The following is a 26,454-nucleotide window of genomic DNA, read 5'->3' as shown; positions in this document are numbered from 1 at the left end:
AGTTGATATTATTTCTCTTCCTAAGCAAAGCAGTGTGACAGAATTAATTGCCTCCAGATGAAACCAGGAATGCATGTCAAAATAATAAGATTAGTAATATGGATTTTTTAAAAAAAACTTTATGAATTAATACATTTGACTTTGTAACTTAAGAATGTTTGAAAGTTCTCAATTTTGCCCATATAAACCTAAGTGCTACTATTGATTTCAATTTTACTTATAATATAAGGTCCTTAAAAGCACTTAAGTGGCAAATAAATGGCTTACTCTTGAGTAATCCTGTTTCAGTGAATGGAATTCCTCCAAAAATAAGTGAAGATACACTCTAAATGTAAGTGAAGATACACTCTAAATGTAAGACTTTAAATCCAATGAACAAAAGGAAGTACTTTTTCACACAGCAGGTAATAATCTATGGAATTCTTTGCCACGGGAAGTGGTGATGGCCGCTTGCTTGGATGGCTTTAAAAGGGGCTTAGCCAAATTCACGGAGGACAGGTCTATCAATGGCTACTAGTCTGGCAGCTATAGACCTCAGAGGCAATTTGCCTCCAAATACCAGTTGCAGGGGATAACAACAGGAGAGAGAGGGCATGTCCTCACCTCTTGCCTATGGGCTTTTCAGAGGCATCTGGTGGGCCACTGTGGGAAGCAGGATGCTGGACTGGATAGGGATGTGCACAAAACTGGTTCGCCTGGTTCAGTTCGGATCCGAACCGGGTCCGAACCAGGAGGGGGTGCTTCGGTTTTGGTTTTGTCCGAACCACCCCCTGGTTCGGTTTGGATCCGAACTGAACCGGTTAGGACCGGTTTGGATCTTGAAAAGTAGCTAGGATGGTAGCTGGCACCCAGGGGTACCTCTCACCCAAACCCCAAAGCAATCGGACACTCGTACAATTTTTTATGAATTTTTGAAAAATATTTTTATTCTTTTCCTCATAGGATATAATGGGACTCGAACCAGGCCATTATTACTTATTGTGTAGCACCCATGGGTGCCAACAACCATGCAAACCCTGAAGCAATCAGACAACCCTATGATTTTTTATGAATATTTGAAATATTTTAATTATTTTTCACATAGAGTATAATGGGACCCGAACCAGTCCATATCCCCTATTGTGGAGCACTTAGGGGCACAAAAGTGGGGTGGGTGGTAGACAGACAGGGGTACCTACCACCCAAAAAATCCCAAGGCAATTGGACACTCATCTGATTATTGGTGAATTGTTAAAGTATTTTTAAATTCCTCTGAGAGAATAATGAGGATTGCAGCAAATGTATAGCTTCACTTCGGGGGGAAAGGGGTGTCGTAGAGTGCAGTGTGGTGGCTGGTAGTTCCTAGGGTGGGCAAGGAAGCTACCTGAATTATTTGAAAGGAATTGGGCAAAGGGGTGATTTTTAAGTGATTTTTGAAGTTTACGCGTCTTTAAGGTTTTTCTCCATAAAGAAGCATGGAGGTGTCAGTAAATGTTAATTGTTGAAGTTTACGCGTCTTTAAGGTTTTTCCTCATAATAAGTTATAATGGAGCTTTCAGCAGCCCCGTAAGTGCACTTGGGGGGTGCTGGGGTGGCCCAGAGCAAGTGGTGGTGTAGTGCACATAGGGTGCCAACCACCCCCATGGGTTTCTAACCCATGGGGTACAGGGTTCTCTTGTTTCTGAGGTATTGAGTGTGGATTCTATGATAGCATATTAGAGTGGATTCATGGTGTCTCATTGAAAATCTCATTTGCTATCATAGAATCCACACTCAATACCTCAGAAACAAGAGACAATTAACCAAAACAATTAACCAAAAATCAGCCCTCTGCCCAAATCCTTTGAAAAAATTCAGGTAGCTTCCCTGCCACTAACCGGCACTACCACCAACCCCACACCGTTCTAGGCCACCCCTTTCCCCCCGACGTAAAGCGATACACCCTTCATTATATCTAATGGGGGGAAACCTTAAAGACACGTAAACAAAACTTCAACAATTAACCAAAAATCACCCCTTTGCCCAATTCCTTTCAAATAATTCAGGTAGCTTCCTTGCCCACCCTAGGAACTACCACCCACCACAATCCACTATACGACACCCCTTTCCCCCCGATGTGAAGCTATACATTTGCTGACACCTCCATGCTTCTTTATGGAGAAAAACCTTAAAGACGCGTAAACTTCAAAAATCACTTAAAAATCACCCCTTTGCCCAATTCCTTTCAAATAATTCAGGTAGCTTCCTTGCCCACCCTAGGAACTACCAGCCACCACACTGCACTCTACGACACCCCTTTCCCCCCGAAGTGAAGCTATACATTTGCTGCAATCCTCATTATTCTCTATGAGGAATTCAAAAATACTTTAACAATTCACCAATAATCAGAGGAGTGTCCAATTGCCTTGGGATTTTTTGGGTGGTAGGCACCCCTGTCTGTCTACCACCCACCCCGCTTTTGTGCCCCTAGGTGCTCCACAATAGGGGATATGGACTGGTTCGGGTCCCATTATACTCTATGAGAAAAATAATTAAAAATATTTCAAATATTCATAAAAAATCATAGGGGTGTCTGATTGCTTCAGGGTTTGCATGGTTGTTGGCACCCATGGGTGCTACACAATAAGTAATAATGGCCTGGTTCGAGTCTCATTATATCCTATGAGAAAAAAATAAAAATATTTTTCAAAAATTCATAAAAAATTGTACGAGTGTCCAATTGCTTTGGGGTTTGGGTGAGAGGTACCCCTGGGTGCCAGCTACCATCCTAGCTACTTTTCGAGATCTGAACAGGTCCAAACCGGTTCGAAACGAACCACCCCGGTTCGGAACCGAACCGGGGGTGGTTCGGTTCGGATCCGAACTGGTTCACACATCCCTAGGACTGGATGGCCCTTGGGCCTGATCCAGCAGTACAAATTAGACATAAGTAATAAATATATTTTATATATTGTATCCATTTTACATTTTACCTATCTATCAAATTTTTAGACCGCCCCTAACTTCTGTCTCTGGGCAGTTTACAACAACATAAAACAAATTAAGAATAAAATAAAATAAAAACATTAAAACCATTTAAAACTACAGTCAAGTTAAAAAGCTTGGGTGAAAAAATCTTTAAGGACTTTTAAAATGTTGCTAGAGATGGGGAAGCTCTTATTTCAGCAGCGAGCACATTCCAGAGTCTTGAGGCAGCAACAGAGAAAGCCTGTCCCTGTGTAGCCAACAGATGTGCTGGTGGCAACTGCAGATGAACCTCACCGGATTATCTGAGTGGATGATGGGGGCTCACAGTGAAGAAGATGTTCTCTTAAGTACCATGGGCCTAAGCTGTTTAGGGCTTTATAGGTTATAGCCAGCACCTTGTGTTTTTGCCCAGAAACCTATTGGCAGCCAGTGTAGCTCTTTTAGTACAGGAATAATATGGTCTCTTCAAGATGACCCAGAGACCAATCTGGCTGTTGCATTCTGTACCAACTGCAGTTTCTGGACTATGAACCAAGGCAGCCCCACATAGAGCCAGCCCCATATAGTGGTGTCATTTATTTTCTATGCTCATTAGAAATAAATGCTTTCCTTAGTAGGACTTAGGGGTGTGTACAAAACCGGCTGGCCTGTTTCGGTTTGAGTCTGAACTGGACCTGAACTGGACTGGGCCAGTTTGGTTCTGTACCCCTCGAACCTACCCACCCCCTTCGGTTCAGTTCAGAGGGTTCAGGATCTTTAAAAAATAGAATTTCCCCCTCATCTCCTCCAGCAGTCTTCTCCAAGGCCGTGGGGGGGGGGGTGTGTCTCCAGAATTCCCCCTTCCCCCCACCAGCCTCCATGGAAAAAATCACCCTGTCTGGGCAGTCTTCAGCCTGTTCCAGGCACGCCCTGTTTCATGGTGGCCATTTTGTAGGCTGCTGCACATGTCCAGTGGGCCTCTGCATGGCTGGGTGATGACTTCAATCATGCAGAGGCCCATTGAGCATGTATGGCAGCCTCCAAAATAGCTGCCACCAAAATGGCTGCCACCAAGCTGGGCAGGCCTGGAACAGGATGAAGACTGCCTGGACCTGGTGATTTTCACCATAATGGAGGCCAGTGGGGGAAAGGGGGATCTCCAGAGACCCCTGTGGCCTTGGAGAAGCCCCCCGGAGGGGGTGAGTAATAAAATAAAATATTTCTAAAAGACTGCGAACCCCCCCCCCCAACATCCAGTGGGTTTGGTTCAATATCGGACCGTTGAACCAAAGAGGTTCGATGTTGAACCTGTTCATCATCGAACCTGCTTGCACCTTCCTGGTAGGACTGTTCTTAAAATAAATGCATGATCATGTTTCTGTAGTATTTTTACTAGGTTTCTTTGTTGTTGTACAGGAAGTCCCATTATTTTCAAACATATAGCTAGGTATATGTGTCTGTGCTAGATAATTGTTAGCTTCCTTATTTTTTTAGAATATACTGATGTCAAAATATATAAGTAGTTGAAATTTCCACGGCTGGTCTTAGCTTGGGTGCATGGGATAGGTGCTTTGGAATGCACTCCCTCTCTTGGTCCCTCTGGGGGTGGAACAGTAGCTCAGTAGTAGATCATCTGCTTTACATGCAATATGTCCTAGTTTCAATCCCTTGCATTTCCAGGTAGGGCTGGGAAAGCCTTGAAATATTGAAAATATTGAAATATTTCCAGCCTTAAAATATTGAGTCAATGTAGTTGATATTGAGCTAGATGAACCAATGCTCTCACTTTGTATAGGGTAGTTTCCTATGTACCCTCTAGTCCTCTTTCTTTTGAAATCTGTTTGTATGTGGAAGTATAAGGGGAATTACTGACTTGCGTTATGTTTTTGCTTTTCTATAGTATTCAAAACTGCAGTGGTTCTTGTGTATAAAGATGGCTCCAAGCAGAAGAAAAAACTGGTAAGTTTCTCATCACTATAAGTTACCTCAAGGAGAGACTAACACTGCTTAATCTGGAAAGCATGTCACAGTGTTTCAACTACTTTTATCAGTCTCTTCAAAGTCAAAATATGTCTTGTATATCCAGATTTATTACAATTCCTTGTAATTAGTGACTCAGAATATAATTATTTCCATGTGGGTCTTATTTGTTGTTTTAGTTTTTAATTCACCATGTAGGTTTGATTGGTAATCTCCTACCAGTTGAAGCAGCTTATAAAACAATTAAAAACAGTCAAATAATTCTAGCAACAAACTGTGCAGAGGTGGTGATATACACAACTCTGTAAATCTCTCCCCATTTTTAAATTGAAAACCAGTATATAAATATTGAGCATAATAATAATAATATAATACAAATCACTTAAGAGAAGCCATGAAATGCACTGCTAACAAATGGAATGCAGTAGAGCTGTAATTCCACACATTTTTGTTTGACATGAGCCCTATATGGATGTCCAGTATTCAGATCACAGGAAGAAACTCTCCTTAGGGTACAGTGTTTGTCTCTGGAGACTATCCCTGTACTTGGGGAGAGCCAGGACTGTGGCTTCAGGATGTTTCTGCACAGGAGAGCAAGGCTAGCCAGTGCGCTCTCTCTCTGTCTTCTGTACCCAGATGCAATAATGTCTGTATAGGACTTTACTGTTTAGCCATTATTAGTGGTCACAGCTGACCTCTTTCCTCTCTAGATTTATCTAGGAGTTATCTAGGAGCCATTTGCACATAACTTGGAAGAAGGTGGTGGTTGATCCTTTTGTCTTCTGTAAAACCTCAGTGAGATAAGCTACCCATTCCTTTCCCTGAGGTCTCTGTGGGTCAGTTCCGACAATATTCCGAACCCCTTCTAACTTGGCAAAAAGGCACCTTTTAACGTGGTGATTCTCTTTTATTTAGCAGGGGGAGAGTAACTGGCCCTATCCACCCCCAGCACAGTACCTCCAGTGACTGTTGCTGGTGTCTATCTTAAGTTTCTTTTTAGACTGTGAGCCCTTTGGGGACAGGGATCCATCTTACTTATTTATTATTTCTCGTTGTAAACCACCCTGAGCTATTTTTGGAGGGGCGGTATAGAAATCAAATAAACAAATGAAATAAATAAATATGTCTGACTGACCTCACTCACATGTGAAAGTGCCCAAATAGCTCCTCATGATGTGACGTGGGAGTTGAGTCCATTCATTCTGCCCCCCTATCGGCACATCATCCTTCAAGCTGACAGTCATATGGAAGGAGCAAACCACCACCCACATGCAAGTTCAATACAGTACTATATAATGTAGTATTTAAATGGCATGTGAGGGACAGTTTGGACAAACTGCTCCACCAAGCAATTATGAAGCAGTGAGATGGTATAGTGAAAGGAGATTGGGACATGTCCCACATAGTGTGGGAGGTGATACTGGTCAAACATGTCATCTGAGAGCCAGTGTGGTATAGTGGCTAGAGTGCTGGACAAGGACCGGGGAGACCTGAGTTCAAATCCCCATTCAGCCATGATATTTCCTGGGTGACTCTGGGCCAGTCACTTCTCTCTCAGCCTAACCTACTTCACAGGGTTGTTGTGAGGAGAAACTTAAGTATGTAGTGCACCACTCTGGGCTCTTTGGAGGAAGAGTGGGATATAAAATTATTATTATTATTATTATTATTATTAATAATAATAATAATAATAATCTGAACCACCCCTATAAACTGCATAGAACTCAGAGGAGAGAGGGAGGAGAGGTGTGTTTTCTCTCTTATTGGATTTTTGCAGAAGATAAAAGCATCTCAATCTCTAATGGGTTACATTTCTGAGATGGCAGAATTGGGTGGAGGGCGGGGGACTAGAAGAATAGAAAGGGGGAAGTTTCTGGCATATTTATTTCTACCTGGATGTAACTTCAAAGGAACAATTATCTCATTCCCCACATAAGGTGTCTATGTGGGGGAAGGGGAGCATAAAGAAAGACAATAAAGAAAACCAGGGCCAAACTTGCATAGGAACCTTGTACTGCTGGCAGCTGTATGCATATTACTGATCACTGAAGACAGCATCAGAATCTACTTTAAATGCTATAGCTCAGCAGTTAACACAAATATTAGAGGACATCTATCTGCAAAAAGCCATCCCTATTCATTGAATAACTATAAGCAGTTTTCAGTTTTTTTTTAAAAAAAAGCTCTGCAATAAACTGTGCGCACAAGCTATTCCGAGCAACTGAAATTAATGTTTTGGATGTACCAGTAATTAGTAATCAGCTACTAAGCAGACCACAGTGCTTCACTAGGAGAGAGATACCCTTAGCAGAGTTTGAGTCACTACCAGTTCCCGATTCTTAACTAGGTGCAAAAAGCTATTCAGCAACACTATTTGCAAGACAAAATAGGAAATTTCCTCCATACCCTTGAGGCATGTGAAAAAAAATGCAATCTCAGTTTTGTACTATATAGAGAACAGGAGAGGGGTGTTCAGTTGACAATTATTCAAAGGTGTTTAGGGCTGGTGTTCACAATTGACACTGGTGACTAGGAAGAGGAAATGTGGAACCCCGATGCTGGATTGTCTAGTAACATCCTTTCTTAATTAATGGGAAGAGATTTGTTACTGTGAGAGGTGAGGCAAGTGAACAGGCAGGGTTCTATCAGTTTCCTTTGTTCTAGCACTAATGTCCAGTGTTTCATGTTCAAGACCCTGATGACCTTTCTAGCTAATTTATTACCTCCTCAAATATCTGGTGTGAAACAAATAATCAGTGTTTCATACATCAATATTAACAAGCTTTCTCCCCTCATGTAGGGAGGATCACACAGGGTTTCAATTTATGAAGACTCAGACCCATTTCGTTTCCGCCACATGATTCCTCTAGATGCATTGCAAGTTCGAGCACTGGCAAGCGCAGGTATTGTTGAAATGTGTTTGTATTTGTATTTGTATTCTCTCCTGACCTGTTGTGCCCTGCCGTATATACTCTGCCTTTCAGAACTATTCTGGAACTTTGAATCCTTACTGGACACTATCCATCCACAAGACTGTTGGTTTTAAACTTTAGCCTTTGGTGCTGGACAGAATGATGACAAGTTGACCAATCATAAGAAGGAAGGCCACGCACAAACCAGTCAGGCTTTTACGGTCTCCTTAGCAACACCAATACATTATAGTTGGAATCCAGTAGAGATTGCCTCAATGTGATAATAAGCACTGTGGGCTAGTTTGGATGAAACTTTCCCCTCACCACACTCCAAAGGAGCCTACATTATTAAAAGGGGATGTACCAAAAGTGCCCCATCTTGATGTCTTTGTTGAACATCTTGATGTCCTCCAGACAACATTCCCTTCAATGCATGAGGACATGGTATGTCTGAACTACCACTCTACAGAGGACCAAAATATTGCTCATATTTTGGTCACACGTAGCAAAATAGTTTGGATCAACTTTCCCCCTGCCCCCATCTGCCACTCAGTAAAGGAATATGCCAGGATGATGTCAGGATGTCTGTCTGTCTGTTTGTTTGTTTATTTATTTTATTTAACAAATTTCTATACAGCCCAAAACCTACGTCTCTGGGCGGTTCACAATAAAAACACAATCAAAACAAAATTTAAACATTAAAACAATTTAAAACTTAAAACAAGTTAAAAGTATTAAAACTGTAAATCTAATTAAAAATGTGGGTGAACAGATGTGTCTTGATTGACTTTTTAAAAGTTGTCAGAAATGGGGAAGCTCTTATTTCAACAGGGAGCGCATTCCAAAGCCTCGGGGCAGCAACAGAGAAGGTCCGTCCCTGAGTAGCCACCATACAAGCCTGTGGCAACTGTAGACGAACCTCTCCAGATGATCTTAATGGGCAGTGGGAATCATGGCGAAGAAGACGTTCTCCTAAATACTCATGGCCTGAGCTGTTTAGGGCTTAATAGGTTATAACCAGCACCTTTGCCCAGAAACTTATCAACAGTCAGTGTAGCTCTTTCAATATAGGGGTAATATGGTCTCTCCGAGATGACCCAGAGTCCAACCTGGCTGCCGCATACTGTACCAGCTGCAGTTTCTGGACTACATACAAAGGCAGCCCCACATAGAACACACTGCTGTAGTCAAGCCTGGAGGTTACCAGCATATGTACCACTGTTTTGAGGTTATTTACCTCAAGAAATGGACACAGCTGGTGTATCAGCCGAAGCTGATAGAAGGTGCCTCTGGCTGCCGCCTCAACCTGGGGAAGCAGAGAGAGGTTGGGATCCAGATGCACCCCCAGACTACGTACTTGTTCCTTCTGGGGAAGTGTGACCCCTTCCAGAACAGGAAGATCAAACTCATCTCCCGAGTTCCGACCTCACACAATAAGTACCTCTGTCTTATCTGGATTAATTCTCAGTTTGTTATCCCTCATCTAGGCCATTTCTGCCTCCAGGCCGGCATTTAGGGTGGTTATTCCTTCTCCCAATGATATTGACATGGAGAAATAGATTTGGGTGTCATCAGCATACTGATAGCACCCTGCACAAAATCCCCTGCTCATCTGGTTTCATGTAGATGTAACTCCGTAGAAGGCAGCTTCCTATGTTCCTGTATAGTCTGAACCAGAACAATGCTATGTTTGGTTCACCCTGAAGCTAATCTTTAAGCTATTTTCTAGAGAAATAAATAATAATATTTAAAAGACCCACAAGAAAGATTTTCTTCACAGTTACCTACTTCTTTTCCAGCCAACTCAGACTGGTGGACACAATCTGGGTCCTGGCTACCTGAAGGAAGCCCTCTCACATATATTCCTCCTTGGGCATTAAGATCTTCCAAGGAGGCTCTTTTATGTTTATGGATGCCTTTGCCATATGTAGTGCAGCAGCGGGTGGTTTAATTATCTAGAACCTTCTCAGTGTTGATCTGGAATTCCCTGATCAAGGCATTTTGCCCGGCCCCCACTCTTTTAAACTAGATGTTTAAACCTAGATGCTTAAATGTTAGTCTTAACGTTTGCCTGGTTGAATTTTAAATATTAGATTTGGTTTTTGGGTGTTTTTTTTCTAAGTTTTTTTTTTTTATTGAAAGCCGTGGAGAGAGCTAGGTTATTGAGCAACGCACATATTGAATGCATAAATAATAATAATCACCCTGCTGTGATGCCATGTCTCATTACTCACACTCTCATTACCACATTCAGTGAAATGCCTGTTTGAGCAAAGAGGCATCAAAAAAGCTTCATTGGGGGGTTAATCACCATTGCTCCTGAATTACTTAAAAGATTTGTTGGAAGCAGCAGAATAATGTGCTCGACACAGTTTGCCTTATTTTATAGCTTTCTTCGTTTCTTTCAATCATTATGCACATGCTGTTGGCAAGCGTTTTAAAAATACTTCATTTGCAACATACTCAACAATCATTTAAACAATCTTTCAAGCTGTTTCTAACCTGGAGGTTTAAAGTTAGTTTGGATTTGCATTGACACTCATCTGATTCTTTTCTGGCTAGAATACACATGTCATGTTGCTCTATATAGCAGTCTAAACAAATGGCTGTGTGGCCTAAGCTCCAAAAACTGATACCATGGGGTCTAAATAGGGTAATTCAAAGACACTTTTAAAGAAGTGCATGAAACAAGTATTGCTCATATGGGCTTCCGGTGTGCACTGTATGGAGCCTTGTTAGATTCACTACTGTGAAACGAATCTGACTGAGCAGCTGGAAGCCTGGAATATAGCAGAGAAGCAACATAAAACTTTAGAGCAACATATCTGTGGCTACAGAGTTTCAGTCCTTTTCTCTGTTGTTCTGTGACATGGTATAAAAGCGAGTCTCCATAGTGGCACCAGCCTTTCTATGGAAGGCGCAGGACTGACATGGATGTCTTCCTCATCCAAACTGTAAAAGAACTCACATATTATAGTCCGAAAGATGGAGTTAGCACCACAATGAAGTGCTGCTGCGCAACCACTTTTGAAGGGAGGGGAGAGAAGTGAAAACCACTCCCCTTTCCCCCTCTGCCCATGCTCAGCAATAAAACAAGCCGCTGCAGCCATGCTATAGCCTCTCTGCGCGGGCACAGCCCTTCTGCCTTCCTATGACTGTGCAATATGTGGACCACTATAAACTAATTTCCACCATCACAATTATTTCTGGCTTTTATGCATTCAGTACAGTAGTAAGTTATGGAGAGCTTAAAATGATATTTATTAGAAAATGTTCTTATCTCTGTCTCTAGATGCAGAGACTAATTCTGTCTGTGAGATAGTTCATGTGAAATCAGAATCTGAAGGCAGGCCGGAGAGGTCATTCCACCTTTGTTGTAGGTAAGAGTGCACCATTTTTAAAGGATCTCTTTTTAAAAGATGTGTATGACTATTGTGGATAAAGATCTGGAAGACATGGATTCAAATCCCATCTTGAATGATCCTGTTCAAGTCATGGACTTATTATGTAGCCTTACTATTACACTCTCTCAGCCAGTCTGTAAAATGAGGTTAAGTGTCTAAACCACAGGTTTCTTGTGAATGAGAACTCAATAAAGAGTGCAAACACTTTACAAAAATAAACAACAATTTCAGCTAAGCTAAATAAAATAAAAACACAATTTCTGCTAGGTTGGTGCCTAACTCTTTTCTTCTTCTTCTTCTTCAGTTCTCCAGAACATAGGAAGGATTTTCTGAAGACTGTGCATTCAATATTACGCGACAAACACAGAAGACAGCTCCTTAAAACTGAAAGTTTGCCATCATCACAGCAGTATGTTCCTTTTGGAGGAAAAAGACTGAGTGCTCTAAAAGGTGCAAGGCCAGCTATGAACAGGGCAGGTACTGTAGGGTTACAGATTTTCAAGATTCCAGTAAACCCATCACCACTGTAAGACACACCTGAGGTTTTTATTTATGTAACACTTATGGCCAGTGTGGAATGTCTCCCACTTCTCTAGTGCACCTTGGTAAGAATTCTTATAATCCTGTTTTTGCAATTGGAACAGAAATCCTTTAAGATTAAAATATACATGCAGAATTATTTTCAAAGTCCATCAGATGTGTAATCAATAGGCAAACAGTTTAGTTTAGCAAAGCAAAGGGTTCCGTGTTTTAAAGTATATATTTCAGTTTTCAATTTTGAAGCAAGGGGAGAACTTAAGAGTTTTCAAAACTCTAAAAGATGTTTTATCTTAGAGAAACCCTAAGAAGTTTTCAAAACCTCTTCAGTGGAGGTTATGGCTCCTTTCCATACATTACTCAAGGAAAAAGGGGCGGGGTGGGGGGGAACCAAACAGCCTACTTCTATCACTTGTTTTTCCATGCAGAGATTGGGAGGAGAAGTATGTATCATATAGTGGTTACATTTTCAATTGACCTTCACCAAAGAAAATAGGAAATCATAGGAATTTAGAAACCAAGATGATGGGAAAATGCACTCCAAAAAGAAGAACATAGTGCTTGCAGGGTTTTTATACTGGTTCTGAGTGGAAAGTTAACCTAGTCTCCTGGGCATTTTGTTACTGCTCTTATACCAATAACATTCACAGCAAGACTTCTTGTGCAGGACTCTACACCTCCGAGACATGGTTAATGATGAGCTCTGAGGAAAGACAAAATGGTATTTTGTTCTGCAGAGCCTCTCTTACTCTGTGCTGACCTGTTTTCTAAATATCAGGATCTTTGTCTCAAGAGTGCTGGAACTATGCACAGCTCTCTTGCTTTCACTCTCTCTCCTTTTTCAAAATTCTTAAACCTGAATCATTAAGATCATAACTTAAGGTTTTGGAATGATAGGTGCTTGAGAAATTTTGATTCAGTCTGAATTAATCAGCCTATAATTAAATTTAAAATAACTCAGAAGCAAATAAAACATGCTAGAATAGTTTGATTCAGTGGTTTACTGCTGTGAGGAGAGCTATTGAGACTGAACAGATGGCTTTGCTTCTGTCTTGAAGTATAATATTCATTTTTGAACTTGTACGTTCTTCTCTTGGGCCTGTTTAGCTAATTCTCACTTCCTGGAATCTCTGTGCACAGTAAGATTGGGAGCGTTTTGCATGCCTCCCCCACCACAACCCTAATTACCTGTCAGATGCAACCACCAAACTGGAGGATATTGCATTTATTTATAAAAGAGATTATCACTCACCCTGAGATCCACTCCCCACTGAGTCATGGCAATTCTGTGTTTGAATAAAGACCCACTCCTGAGCTTGTTATGCATACAGTTTCCAGGAGTGTTTAGTTGTGTTATCTAAATACACATCCTGTATGTCAGGTCTTACAGTCCACACTCCCCCTTTCTCTTCTTTCCATATAAACACAGTTTCTGGTTCATGTCCTTGAAACCTCAAAAGGATATTTTTCTGTCATGAGCAAGAATGTAGCACAATTTGCATTTTATGTATGGTACATTTTAGGCTGCTTCAGTTTGTGGCAGATATAGATAGATATTATTTATTTATTTATTTGATTTCTATACCGCCCTTCCAAAAATGGCTCAGGGCTGTTTACAGAGAGAAATAATAAGTAAACTAGCCGACCCCGCACAGACCATCTGTGCGCTCTTTGAGGCCGGCGGCTACCTCTCCCCCCTCACTTCTGCCCCAGGCTCTGCTTCCGGGCCCAGCTGCCTCTCCTCCCCACTGCCACTCCACCCCCACCCCCACTTTCTTTTCCCCCTCCTGGGCCTTGCCTCTGCAGCCGGGCCACCTCTGGCCTCCACGGCCGGGCCACCACTGTGGCAACCAATCCTCCTGGGTGCGCCTCAGCCAATCAGCTGGAAGCTGGAACGCACATTCCAAGGCATACCCAGGATAATTAATGTAAATAAATAAGATGGCTCCCTGTCCCCAAAGGGCTCACAATCTAAAAAAGAAATATAAGATAGATACCAGCAACAGTCACTGGAGGTACTGTGCTGGGGGTGGATAGGGCCAGTATTTACCGTGCCACATGGTGACTATTGTGATATTTGGAAATGCATTTCTGCAAAAGTGCCAGGGAGCCATTTCCAAAGAGCGATGTACCAGGGAGTCATGTCCAGTTCCAGTTCTCTGTGCATGTCCCTTTGCTTGTCCCTCTGTGTCTATACATGGAAGTCTTCTCTTCAAATGTTATGGCATTCATTGCATTGCCCATACAACAGACATACTAAAGTCTGTTAATGTCTTGTTATAACAGACATCTTGGATGTCTTGGTATAACAGACACACCAAGGATGCAAGCAATCCTTGGAATCAGAGCTGGAGGGGACAAAGGGACATCAAGTGCAATCTTTCCACAAGGCAGGGCTTTCCACAAGTTAGGACACCATGAAAACCTCAATGTCAAAGGTCAACTGTAAATATGCATGTTAGGCCTGCTGAGCTTTCCAGTGGGAGGAAAGACCAAAATCATGTCCCATTATTCTAGTCTGAGGAGCCTTGCAAGAACTGGATTTTAAAAAATTCACTGACAAAAATGATAAGCCCCAGAAAACAAATAGACTTGCCTGTTTATAAAACATGTGGTGTTGAGATTTTCAACTCTTCTGGGGACTTGGTCCCCAACTAATTCAAGTTGAAAGTGCATTTAGAAATTAAATTCTAAAAATGAAGGCTTAAAAAAAAAGTTTGTAAAAGCATCTGGGGTTTTATTTTTGTGTGTGCACAGTGTCTGCCCCAAGCAAGTCTCTTGGGAGGAGGCGGCGGTGGCTGGCTCGAAACAGATTTACCATTGATTCGGATGCCGTCTTTGCCAGTAGTCCTGAGAAAGAGTCCCAGCAGGCAACTAACAGCAAGGACACTGACTGCTGGGTAGAGGAACAGTTTGACCTTGGTCAGTATGAGGAACAAGAGGACATAAAAGAAACAGACATTCTCAGTGACGATGATGAATACTGTGAGCCCCTGAGGAGTACAATGGTTGAAAAAGAACTTCAAGAACAGTTGCAGGCGGCCTCCATTACAAGCAGCCGGTCATACCAGGGAGACAAAGCACGGTATGCTGTGGGCACACATGCTTCCAGAATGGCTCAGTTAAAGAAACAAGTTGCGCTGTCTGGAATTAATGGGGGCATGGAAGGCAACAGTGAAGAGGTCATCTGGGTGCGCCGTGAAGATTTCGTACCCCCAAGAAAGCTGAACACTGAGCTTTAGACCCAACACTATCTTGTTAGATGGTAGGCACAGACATGCCCCCAACCCACCCCTTACACATTGTGGAGAATGATCCCCTAGAATGCACACTTGCACATGCAGTAATGGCAGCTAAACTGGTTGAAACCACACAGCCTCTCTCCTTGCCCCTACCCCTGTTTAAGGTACCTTTTTAACAGGAGAGTCCTGTTAAAAGGTTTTTTAAAAAGCAAAACAAAACTTTGAAATTGAATGAGCTTGAGTCCTCTGTACATTACCAAGGGCTTTATTTATTCTGAATAATCAGGGGCTGCATATTAGAATGGGATGCATAGATATTGCTAGAATACACATTGCTGTGGGTGTTGTTTTTTTAAAAATATGTGCAGCAAATCAGTTTAAGTAATAGCACAAGCAACAAATGAATTTTATATGAGACAATGTCAATCATAGGTTCATCTCCTTATCAAGGAAGCTGCCTTCTCAGTCTCTATAGTTGCAGTATTCTTAACCTTTTCCTCTTAAACTTCAGAGAATCTCATTCTGATTGAGCAAAGGCGATCAATGTGCAGAAACAGACTTCTGTGCATGAACTGTCCTTCCTAGTGGGGTCCCACAAATGGAAATGGTGTTGAGTGAGTGGAGGGAGGGAAACCTTGCACCCAGGGGTATGCATGGGGTGGTCCTGCAGCACTGTGCATGCACTATGGAACAGATGTTTGGCACTGTCAGCTCTGAATAGTCCAGCCACTTGTTTAAGTGGGCCTTCAGTCAGGCTTCCTTCCCCCTTTTCTCTCCCCCAGTAAGTGATAAATACTGACAGCACCAAACAGCTGTTTGGCAAGGGAGACCCTCGTACACAGTAGCATTCATAAAGCTTACTGTCGCAAGTGAGGATCTCTGGATCCAGTGACATTATGTATATTTTAGGAATGAGTGAGGACAAATCTGGAATTTATGTTGTGCTGAGTTCTTTTTGGTCCGTGGCTAGTCTAATTTCATGTCAATGTTGGAAGTTCTAGTTTTACATAAAAACTATAAAAATGCCAAACTCTTTTTAAATGAAAAAGAGACCCAAATTAAACACTTGAAAAAAAAGATATTTTTTTGTATTTTACCTGAAAAGCAAGGGCACAAACGGATGGGAATTTTACAGTGTTAGTTTTGTTAAAAGTCTAGGATGTAAGGGGGCCCTTTTAGAAAGGGTTGAGTATGTTGGTTTTATAGTGTAATTTTGAGCTGGAAACTCTTAGGGATAACTTTTCCTTTCTTTCTTTTCCTTTTCTTTTTTGTAAAAATGAAATGGACAGCTGTACATATTTGAGACTGGAATTGCAGTGTCAATAAATAACTGAGAAACCAAGATGGTTGAATTAATTCCAGCTGTAATTCTGTTCGAACTAGCAGGGTTACAGCTAGGATGAGTTTGATCCTCAGTGGTTGATGAAGTTAGGGCTCAGGAAAAATTGAACATTTTATGGCCAAAAAACTGACCTCATTATATTCTTATACTTTGTGAAACATATATTTACTTGATTTTCCCCTCCACCCACCTACTGCTATATAATATGAACAATGTTCTAAGTGGACAAACCTCTTTACATTTTTAAACCTTTTATTTAATACACATTTGACAGGGTAAAATGTGATTAACTCTGATGTTCAGTAGATTTCCAAATAATATTTAAAAGCACTTTTTTCTTTTTAAATATTTATATAGCTCTCCCATTTTAATTTTGATCTGCAAAAAAGTGGGGAAAATGTTTTTTGGGGTGTTTCTGTTTCTTTTTCTTTTTTTTGAAGGGGATCTTTTTTGTACCTATTGATGTTTGACACATTAGTGGGTACATTGAAACCTAAAATTTTATAATAGCTTTAAGGATTATATTTTATACAATCAGCTGTGGATATATTTTGAGACGTGAACAGAAAACATTACTCAGCAACATCTGCTGACTTGTGTCCCAGCCAATATTGGAGTCCCCACCCCATTTGGTTCTCAGTGCACTATACGAAGTGTTTTGAAAGTTTTATTCTCTCAACTTTTGCTATCTTTTCATCATTTTCTTAAAAGGCTTTAGCAAGATTTCTATACCCTGTGTATCTCACCATATTTAAACTCAAGTCAGTTGTGTACCAACTTATTAGACATGACAATGTTTTAGCTGTCCCCAGTGGAATACAATAAGCCTGTGAAATGCTGGACGTCCTGTGCTTGGAGGGTGCCATGGTTCTTGTACATAATGTCATGACCTGTCGATGTCAAAGTTCTTATATATTTCTTTTATAAGCTGAAAGAAGGTCTATTTTTATGTTTTTAGGTATATGAATGGAAAGTTGTAAATGCCTGTCAAATAAAATAATACTGAAAAATATCGGAATAGTGTTGTTATGGTGTTTGTAGCCATCCTGACACAGTGCATTTGTCCAAAGTCAAGCACTTTTAAGTCTCCATGATTTCAACAAAGTTTATGCTCATCTGTAACTCTTTCATGGAAACCAGTGGGACTTAAATGTGCATTTGGCTAGACAGAACCCATGGTTTCTACTGCATTTTCAAGGTCATTTCATATCTCTGTTTTTCAATCCTCATATGTATTTTCTTAATACGAGTCCTTGTATATGGGCATTGGTTTTCAGGTTGGTCTGGTGCTGATTCAATTCATCAAAGCTTAAATTGTGTTGTCCTCTTACATGGCTTATTAAACAATTGTAAGTGTAAGAAGCAATACTTGTGAAAAATAAAAAAGGGGAGGGATGAAACTTGGAATGTTGCACAATACCATCATTCATTTTCTCCATCTATGAATTAAGCAGGTTGGCACAGGCACAATTTCATGTCTCTGTTGAATGAACAATTTACTGTCTCTTCCACACTTTTCATTAGCACATTTTGTTATCAATCAACTTTTTCTCCTTTCCCCACTCTTGACCCCATGAGTTCTGCCACATTGTTCTTTCTGCCCAGAATAGTTTTCCTGTATCTCAGTCAATCACAATCCATTTTTCTCTTAAGACTCTCAAGATGAATGAACGTAGTTTTATTTTGTATAGCCAATGACCATAACAACAAATTTACACAAAATATACCAAGAAAAAAACAAAACCCAGGCTTTAAATTACACTGATTGATGATGATACAATTCTCCACCGTGAATTTAGAAGATCCCCCTAACAATCTACTTTTTATCAGCTTTGACTGAAGGGCCAACAGTGCTCTTTCCTGGAAGTGAGTGACCTTAAGACAGTGGTGCACATTCTGGTAACTTCAAGGCTTGACTACTGCAATGCACTCTACGTGGGGCTGCCTTTGTACGTAGTCCGGAAGCTGCAATTCATGCAGAATGCTGCTGCCAGATTGGTCTTCGGGATGTCTGTAGAGACTATATTACCCTGATTCTAAATGATCTACACTGGCTACCAATAGGTTTCCTGGCAAAACACAAAGTGCTGGTTAAGCCCCTTAAGGGCTTGGACCCACAGTATTTAAGAGAACGTCTTCTTCATTATGAACCCCGCCACCTATTAAGATCTTCAGAGCAGGTTCATCTGAGGGTGCCACCAGCTTGTCTGGTGGCGACTCAGAAGTGTGCTTTCTCTATAGTTGCCCCAGGACTTTGGAATGCACTTCCTGCTGAGATTAGAGTGGATTCATGGTGTTTCATTGAAAATCTCATTAGCTATCATAGAATCCACACTCAGAATACCTCTGAAACAGAACCCTGTACCCCATGGGTTAGAAACCCATGGGGGTGGTTGGCACCCTATGTGCACTACACTACCACTCGCTCTGGGCCACCCCAGCACCCCCCCAAGTGCACTTATGGGGCTGCTGAAAGCTCCATGCATACCCTATGAGGAAAAACCTTAAAGATGCGTAAACGTTAACAATTCCCCAAAAATCAGCCCTCTGCCCAAATCCTTTGAAAAATTCAGGAAGCTTCCTTGACCCTACCTGGCACTACGACCAACCCCACACTGCTCTAGGCCACCCCTTTGCCCCCCGCGTGAAGCTATACATTTGCTGACACCTCAATGCTTCTCTATGGGGAAAAACCTTAAAGACACATAAACATTAACAATTCCCCCAAAATCAGCCCTCTGCCCAAATCCTTTGAAAAAATTCAGGTAGCTTCCTTGACCCTACCTGGCACTACCACCAACCCCACACTGCTCTAGGCCACCCCTTTGCCCCCCGCGTGAAGCTATACATTTGCTGACACCTCAATGCTTCTCTATGGGGAAAATCCTTAAAGATGCATAAACTTCAACAATTCCCCAAAAATCAGCCCTCTGCCCAATCCCCCTGAAATTTGGGTGGTAGCCTCCAACCATTGGGCACTACCACCCCACCCCACTATTTTGCCCCTGGGACCCGTTTTTCATACCCAAATCGAATCGGATTCAGATTTAATCCAAACCGAATCAGGGGTGATTCAGGTAGCCCAGATTTGGGCACAGAACAGAACGGGGGTGATTCGGTTCAGGTCCCGAACCGAATCACCAAAAACCCAAATTGCACACCCCTAATTGTAACTGCTCTGAGCCATTTTGGAAGGGCAGTATAAAAATTGAATGAATGAATACATCAGTATTGGCTTTTAGGAAACAACTGAAGACACATCTCTTCAGCCAGGCTTTTTAGTTAGTTGGTGGTTTTATGGATATTTTAATCCAGTTTTTATATGTTTTAACTGATAAATTCTTGGTTTGTTTTATTCTTGGTTTATTTTATGCTGTAAACCGCTCAGAGACTACAGTAGTGGGTGGTATATAATAAAATACAATACATTTAATAAAACAAAATACATACTTTTGAGACACAAAAAGCTTGTGTTTTCCTTACTGCTAATGCAAAGAATGCAACCCTGCAAGTAACAAATGTATCCACATCTGGCAACAGCCAGCAAATCTTGAACTCATCAGAATGCCCATCTCAAAAACTAAATCATGCCTGGGTAAATTATAGGATCATCAGAAGCTGCCTTACTTCAAGACAGGCCATTGGTCCATCTAACTCAGCATTGTCTACACTGACTCGCAGCAACTCTCCAGGGTTTCAGACAGGAGTCTTTCCCAGCCTTACCTGGAAATGCCAGGGACTGAACTTGGGACCTTCTGCATGCAAGCAGATGCTCTGCCACTGAGCTACAAACCCATCCCTAAGGGGAATATCTTAGAACATAAGAACAGCCCTACTGGATCAGGCCCAAGGCCCATCCAGTCCAGCATCCTGTTTCACACACTGGCCCATCTTAAAGTAGACAGTGCTGACACAGAGCCAGTGTGGTATAGTGGCTAGAGTGCTGGACTAGGACCGGGGAGACCCGAGTTCAAATCCCCATTCAGCCATGATATTAGCTGGGTGGCGCTGGGCCACTCACGTCTCTCTCAGCCTAACCTACTTCACAGGGTTGTTGTGAGGAGAAACCTAAGTATGTAGTACACCGCTCTGGGCTCCTTGGAGGAAAAGCGGGATATAAAATTAAAATTAAATAAAAATTAAAAAATAAATAATATAGTCACCTATTACATGCAAACCAAGGTGAACCCTTCTTAGCAAAGGGGACAATTCATGTTCGCTACTGGCTCTTCTCCCTAAGGTACAATGGACACAGTAAGATGTATAATATCCTCAAATGTGATCTGACAATGATGGCCATTAACTGGCCTTCAGGAATATTCCCCGCAAGATATTATGTAGGCATAATTTGGAACAGGATCTGAGAAGACATAACAGGTTAGTTTTCTCAGATAGCCCTCTTATGATCAGATATGATTCTGATAAGGCTAAGCTTCTTTGTGTGAGTCATCTGATCAAGATCCATCTTAGCATCCATCACAAAGACTATATCAAGTATCTTATGGTCAGAAACCTCCTGAAGTGTCATTGCTGGAGAAGTAAAATAGCTTAACACTAGGCACTAGCATAATTGTGCCCAATCTGCTCTATTTTGTAGGTCCAGAAAACATCTCTATGCCTGATCAATATTTAGCAAAAGCATAAGTCTCTTCCTCCCCCCAATATAAGATCATAGCTTTATGAATTAATGCCTTGAAAGAAGGAAGATCTGCTTTGGGTCAGAGGAGCTATCAAGATGTACTTGGTAAGTCCTACATAAATTGCTGTTGTAGCAGGGGACCATTTCTACATGGTCCAATCCCATTTCATTATGGTAACATCTGTGCACACTGGAAGCACAAACTAGGTGACCCATAGTTACCTTACAAATACCATTGTTTCTCTGTTGGGGTCTGGCAATGCTATATTTATTAATTAATAAAAATAAAATACATAACTCAATTAAAAATTAAAACCATTTAAAAATCATTGAAGACCAGACTAAAAAGAAGTAGCTTTAAGGTTCTTTTAAAGGCTGCTAAAAGACCTTAAGCCTCATATATCTATATGAAGCACATTCCACAGCCCAGGAGCAACTATAGAGAAGGCCTGATCCTGCATCGCCTCCAGGCAAGCTAGTGGCAGCCGGAGATGGACCTGTCATGATGATCTTAATGTGTGGTGGAGATCATGCTGAAGAAGGCACTCTTCCAAATAACCTGGTCCTAAGCCATTTAGGAATAGCCACCAAATGGCGCAGCAGGGAAATGACTTGACTAGCAAGCCAGTGGTTACCGGTTCAAATCCCCGCTGGTATGTTTCCCAGTCTAAGGGAAACACCTATATCGGGGAGCAGCGATATAGGAAGTTGCTGAAAGGCATACTCACATACTGCATTGTGTGGGAGATGGCAATGGTAAACCTCTCCTGTATTCTACCAAAGACAACCACAGGGCTCTGTGGTCGCCAGGAGTCGACACCAACTCAACAGCACACTATACTTTAAGCCATTTAGGGCTTTAAAGGCAATCATCAGCATTTTCTATATTGGCCAGATTGACAGCCAGTGCAACTATTTTAAAATAGCATAATATGATTGTCCTGACATAGTCTTTGACAGCTGCAGGATAGGCAACCATTAATCAAGAGCTGTCTTTCCAAACATTATAATGGGGTTGGCTGGCAACCGCAATACAGGCTTGGCAAAAGCAGCATTTTGTATTCACTGGGGCAGGAGAGAACTGCTTGGCATTTTTCATCATTGACAGTAATTTGGGGAAATAGATGTCTGGTACTTTAAAAAAAAAAAAAAAGGTAGCCACACATAATTTCTATTTTTAAATCAATCAGTCACACAAGGACACACCTGATTTAACAGGAAGTCTTAATTATAATGTAGTGATGCTGTAATCAAGACATTTATACCTGGTCCATTGCACTGATACCTTGTTTTTACAGGTGTTGCCCTTGATTCACAGGTGCTGTGGAATGGATGACATTTTGATGAACTATAGAAAATCTTTGCACATTTTGAATTCCAGAGATTCTCAGGCTAAAAGCTATTTTTCCTTTCAAAAATTGCTTGGAAAACTGAGTATATCATTGGTTTAGAACAAAAATCCTGTTTCAAGCTTTCCGTCTTGGCGGAATTAATATAAGAACTGAATAAGAGCAGAGGTCCAGCACTCTGGTCCAAATCCAAAGTTACGTTTGTGCAGTGACATTTCCAAATCCCCTCTGACTTACCTGATATTTCTTGAAATATCAGATGCAGTGTGGGAAGCTGCTGTTGGAGAGAGGAGTGAGAAGACTTGGGTGCATATGTACAAGGATTTGCATAGCTTTGAATGAGTTCTATGTATTGTGGCCTCTGTTTCCAGGAGTAGCCAGCCATATGTAGATCTACAACGGAAGATATACCTGAAAAGACCTGGATTTCTGGACCTCTGTTAGTCTGCTACCTGCATGCAGTTTTAGCCAACTGAGCAACAATATTTGGTGAACTGATCTACCGCTATCTCTGACCTTTCATGTTAAAGTAGAATATGAGATACAAAGTATTTCATTAAGGTAGTACATTTCCCCCAGCAATGAGCTGGCATACTGTGTGCCCTGTCCTTCTGCCTCACGGCTGATGGCTGATGGGGAGAAGTGGAGTCAGCTAGGCCCAGAATCCTCCTCTCTGATTACTCAAGTGACCCCAGAGAGCCAACAATATGTCCCTGGCTGATGGTCCCCAATCTGCTGTCCTCTGTTGTTCTTGGCAATTCATCACTAATTAGGCCAAGTTATCTCTCTCTGCATTGCTAGACAGCATGGGCAATCATCTTTTTCAGCCATTATTCTGTCCTTCTTCCTTGATCATTGAAACCTTTAAAAAAAACTTCTCAAAAATTGTTTTTGTATTTCTTCGGCTAATTTATCTCTGGAAGGGCTGCAGGCTAGAAAGCAGGGTTGCTTCTAATCATGCATAAAGTTGTGCCCTCGAATCAGTGTTGACTCCTGGCGAATACAGAGCCATGTGATTTGCTTTGGTAGAATACAGGAGGGGTTTCCCAGTGCCATCTCCTGTGCAGTGTGAGATGATGCCTTTCAGCACCTTCCTATATCTCTGTTGCCCAATATAGGCGTGTTTCCCATAATCTGGGAAACATATTCTGGGAAACATACCAGTGGGGATTCGAACCAGCAACCTCTTGCTCTCTAGGCAAGTCATTTCCCCACTATGCAATTAGGTAGCTTGCATAACCCTGGCTATTTTGTGCTCCAGATTGAATGATCAATTAGCTAGAATCCCTGTTGGCGCAGTGGTAAAAACTACCGCCCTGTAACCAGAAGGTTACAAGTTCGATCCTGACCAGGGGCTCAGGGTTGACTCAGCCTTCCATCCTTCCGAGGTCGGTAAAAAGAATACCCAGAATGTTGGGGGGCAATATGCTAAATCATTGTAAACTGCTTAGAGAGCTTCCAGCTATAGAGCAGTATATAAATGTAAGTGCTATTGCTATTGCTATTGCTAGATCACTCCAACAACATTTGTAATAGAGTGGCATTCTATCTGTAGTTTTGTAGGTGTATTTTGCCTAACCTCAGTGAAAGAAGCTGTATTATGAGCCCCTGCTCATAATACTACTTAATTGGGGTGCAATTAAGGACCCCAAGATGAAATTCTATCTCTGAACAGCCTGTTGGTGGTTAGAAGGTAATTTGCTGTTATAATACACAATGTGCCCTCTATTGTGCCAGGGGAAGGGAAGGCGAGGGTTCGCTAGGCGATGCCTTCTTCCTGTCATGGACGGGCCCTCTTCTGTATGTGTTTCCCCTGTTTCCCCTCATTCCGAAGGTCCTGCACAAACTGAGGATGGATCAGGCCAAGGCAATCCTGATAGCCCCGTGGTGACCCAGGAGGCCTTGGTTTCTGGCCCTGAAGCACTTGGCAGTGGACTGGAAATGCCTGACTGCCCTACTGGACCTACTGTCCCAGGAGGAGGGACGAGTGCTACACCCAGATGTGCGGTCCCTCCAGAGATATATGTAACTGTCTGTTGTCCCTTAAGGAGTCTGGTTTAAAGCTCTCATCACTTAAGGTGTATTGGGATGCCAGTGTGGTGCGTTCTCCCGTTAACTGGGCTTCATGGTTTAAAGATCCAAAGGGGGAAAGTTTTCTGAAAGGTTTGACACATATGTTTCCAGATGATCCTGTTGTGTCTCCTGCCTGGGACCTATCAGTGGTATTGGCAAGTCTGCAACAACCACCATCTGAGCTGTTGGCTTTGATTGATTCCCATCTCCTGACCTGGAAAGTCACCTTTTTGGTGGCCATTACCTCCACCAGGAGGGTGAGTGAGTTGAGGGTCCTGAAGGTTGACCAACCGTACCTTCAGTTCCATGAGGACAAGGTCATACTCAGGCCAGATGTCCAGTTCTTGCCCAAAGCGGTGTCCATGTTTCACCATTCAACCCCGCTCACTTTGCCCGTGTTTTATCCAAATCCTTCATCGGATGTGGAGAGAAGTTACATCGTTTGGACGTTAGAAGGGCACTACCCTTCTACGTCTAGAGGTCAGCTAAATGGAGGAAATTTCCTGACTTTTTTGTTCTGTACAATGGGCCTTATAAGAGTCTCCAAGTGTCGGCCCAATCCCTGTCCAAGTGGATAGTTTTGACAATTGAGCTTTGTTATCAATTGGCTCATAAGCAGTTGCCTGCAACAATTAAAGCTCACTCAGTTAGATCTGTGGTGGCCTCTGTGGCCTTTGATCGTGTTGGATGGTATATGTCAGGCAGCAACCTGGGCTTCACCCCATTCATTTATCAGTCATTATGCAATTGATGCCAGGGCATGAAATGATGCTGTATTTGGCAGGAGTGTCCTGCAATCCATTTTTGGTTGATGTACTTGTTCTGAAATAAATACTTCTGGCAGATTACATGTTGTTTCTGTCTCCCTCCTGTTGAGTGCTAGCTTGTTGTGCGCCCATTTGTGTAAAAGACAGAGACTACATTGAAGAACAACAGGTTACTCACCTGTAACGTTGGTTCTTCTAGTGGTCATCTGTACATTTACATGCCCTCCCATCCTCCCTGCGGGTTTCACTGAAGCTGGACTCCGTGACTGAGGGGATGAGGAGTGGCGCAGCTGCATATAGTGGCTGAGGGTGGGGTTTCCACCCGAAGCAGGAGAATTTAGCTTGTTAGATTGCGACGAGGTCTCTGCGCAGGCACATCGCCCATTTGTGTAAAAGTACAGATGATCACTAGAAGAACCAAAGTTACAGTTGAGTAACCTGTTGTTCTTGCAAGTAGGGAATATCTTCTAGACTAGAGTATCTTGGATGCTGACGTCCCTGCTGTACAGATTTTCAGTATACTCCTTCCATCTCTGTTTGAGCTTCCCTGAATCAGTTACTATCTGTACTTTGGCATCTCTTAACATAATAATTCGAGGTTGGAACTTCCCTCTGAGTTCAGAGATCCTTTGGAAAATTTGCCTTGTTTTTCCGTGTGTATTTCCATCTTCAAGGTCTTTACAGATGTCATTGTAGAACTGCTCCTTGTGTCTTCTAACAGCTTTCTGAAATCCCCTATTAAGTTCCTTCCTGAGGTCTTTATCTTTTTTGACTTTGGCTTCTCTCCCCTTCTGGGCAATTTCCACTGTCTATTCTGACATCTATTTTGCTCTCTTCTGTTCCTTGGTCTTTGGCAGTCTTTTTTCACTTCCGTCCTTAACAACTTCGTTGATTCATTCCACAGTTCCTCTGGTTCCCTATCAATGAGATTCAGAACTTTCGAGTGATGTTCTCCTTGAAAATGGTGGGTACATTCTCAAGATCATATCGTGGGAGCTGGCTAACCTTGTTTTTCCACTTTAGCTTGACTTGGAAGTTACACATGAGCAGTTCGTGATCTGTTCCACAATCGGTCCCCGGCCATGTCTTTGCTGTTATAAGTGAGCTCTTCCACCTCCTTGCACCAATAAGGTAATCAGTTTGATGTCTATGTACTCCATCTGGTGATGTCCATGTGTATAGGTGCTGCTTTGGTTGTTTGAAGAATGTGTTAGCAATGAAGAGATCATTGGCATGGCAGAAACTAAGAAGTCATTCTCCTGCTTCATTTCTGCTTCCAAGGCC

The 26,454-nt window shown here is 42.0% G+C and overlaps 1 protein-coding gene across 4 annotated transcripts in view; it reads left to right on the top strand.

Annotated features, from left to right (window-relative positions):
* The window catches only part of TIAM1 (TIAM Rac1 associated GEF 1), a 158,787-nt gene extending 141,433 nt beyond the window's left edge, over positions 1–17,354 (top strand). For 3 of the 4 annotated variants that reach the window (XM_053308445.1, XM_053308446.1, XM_053308448.1), the window contains 5 exons: positions 4,826–4,884; positions 7,706–7,808; positions 11,110–11,197; positions 11,526–11,698; positions 14,516–17,354. In XM_053308445.1, coding sequence (XP_053164420.1) covers positions 4,826–4,884; positions 7,706–7,808; positions 11,110–11,197; positions 11,526–11,698; positions 14,516–15,000 — 908 coding nt within the window. In that variant the 3' untranslated portion in view covers positions 15,001–17,354. The remainder of the gene's footprint in view (positions 1–4,825; positions 4,885–7,705; positions 7,809–11,109; positions 11,198–11,525; positions 11,699–14,515) is intronic. The other variant, XM_053308447.1, reaches the window with a different exon arrangement.
* Positions 17,355–26,454: the final 9,100 nt, after the last annotated feature.

This window comes from Hemicordylus capensis, chromosome 3 (assembly GCF_027244095.1).
Source record: "Hemicordylus capensis ecotype Gifberg chromosome 3, rHemCap1.1.pri, whole genome shotgun sequence".
Lineage (NCBI taxonomy): Eukaryota > Metazoa > Chordata > Lepidosauria > Squamata > Cordylidae > Hemicordylus > Hemicordylus capensis.
The sequence above is the reverse complement of the archived record's forward strand: the minus strand, read 5'-3'. Positions and strand labels throughout refer to the sequence as shown.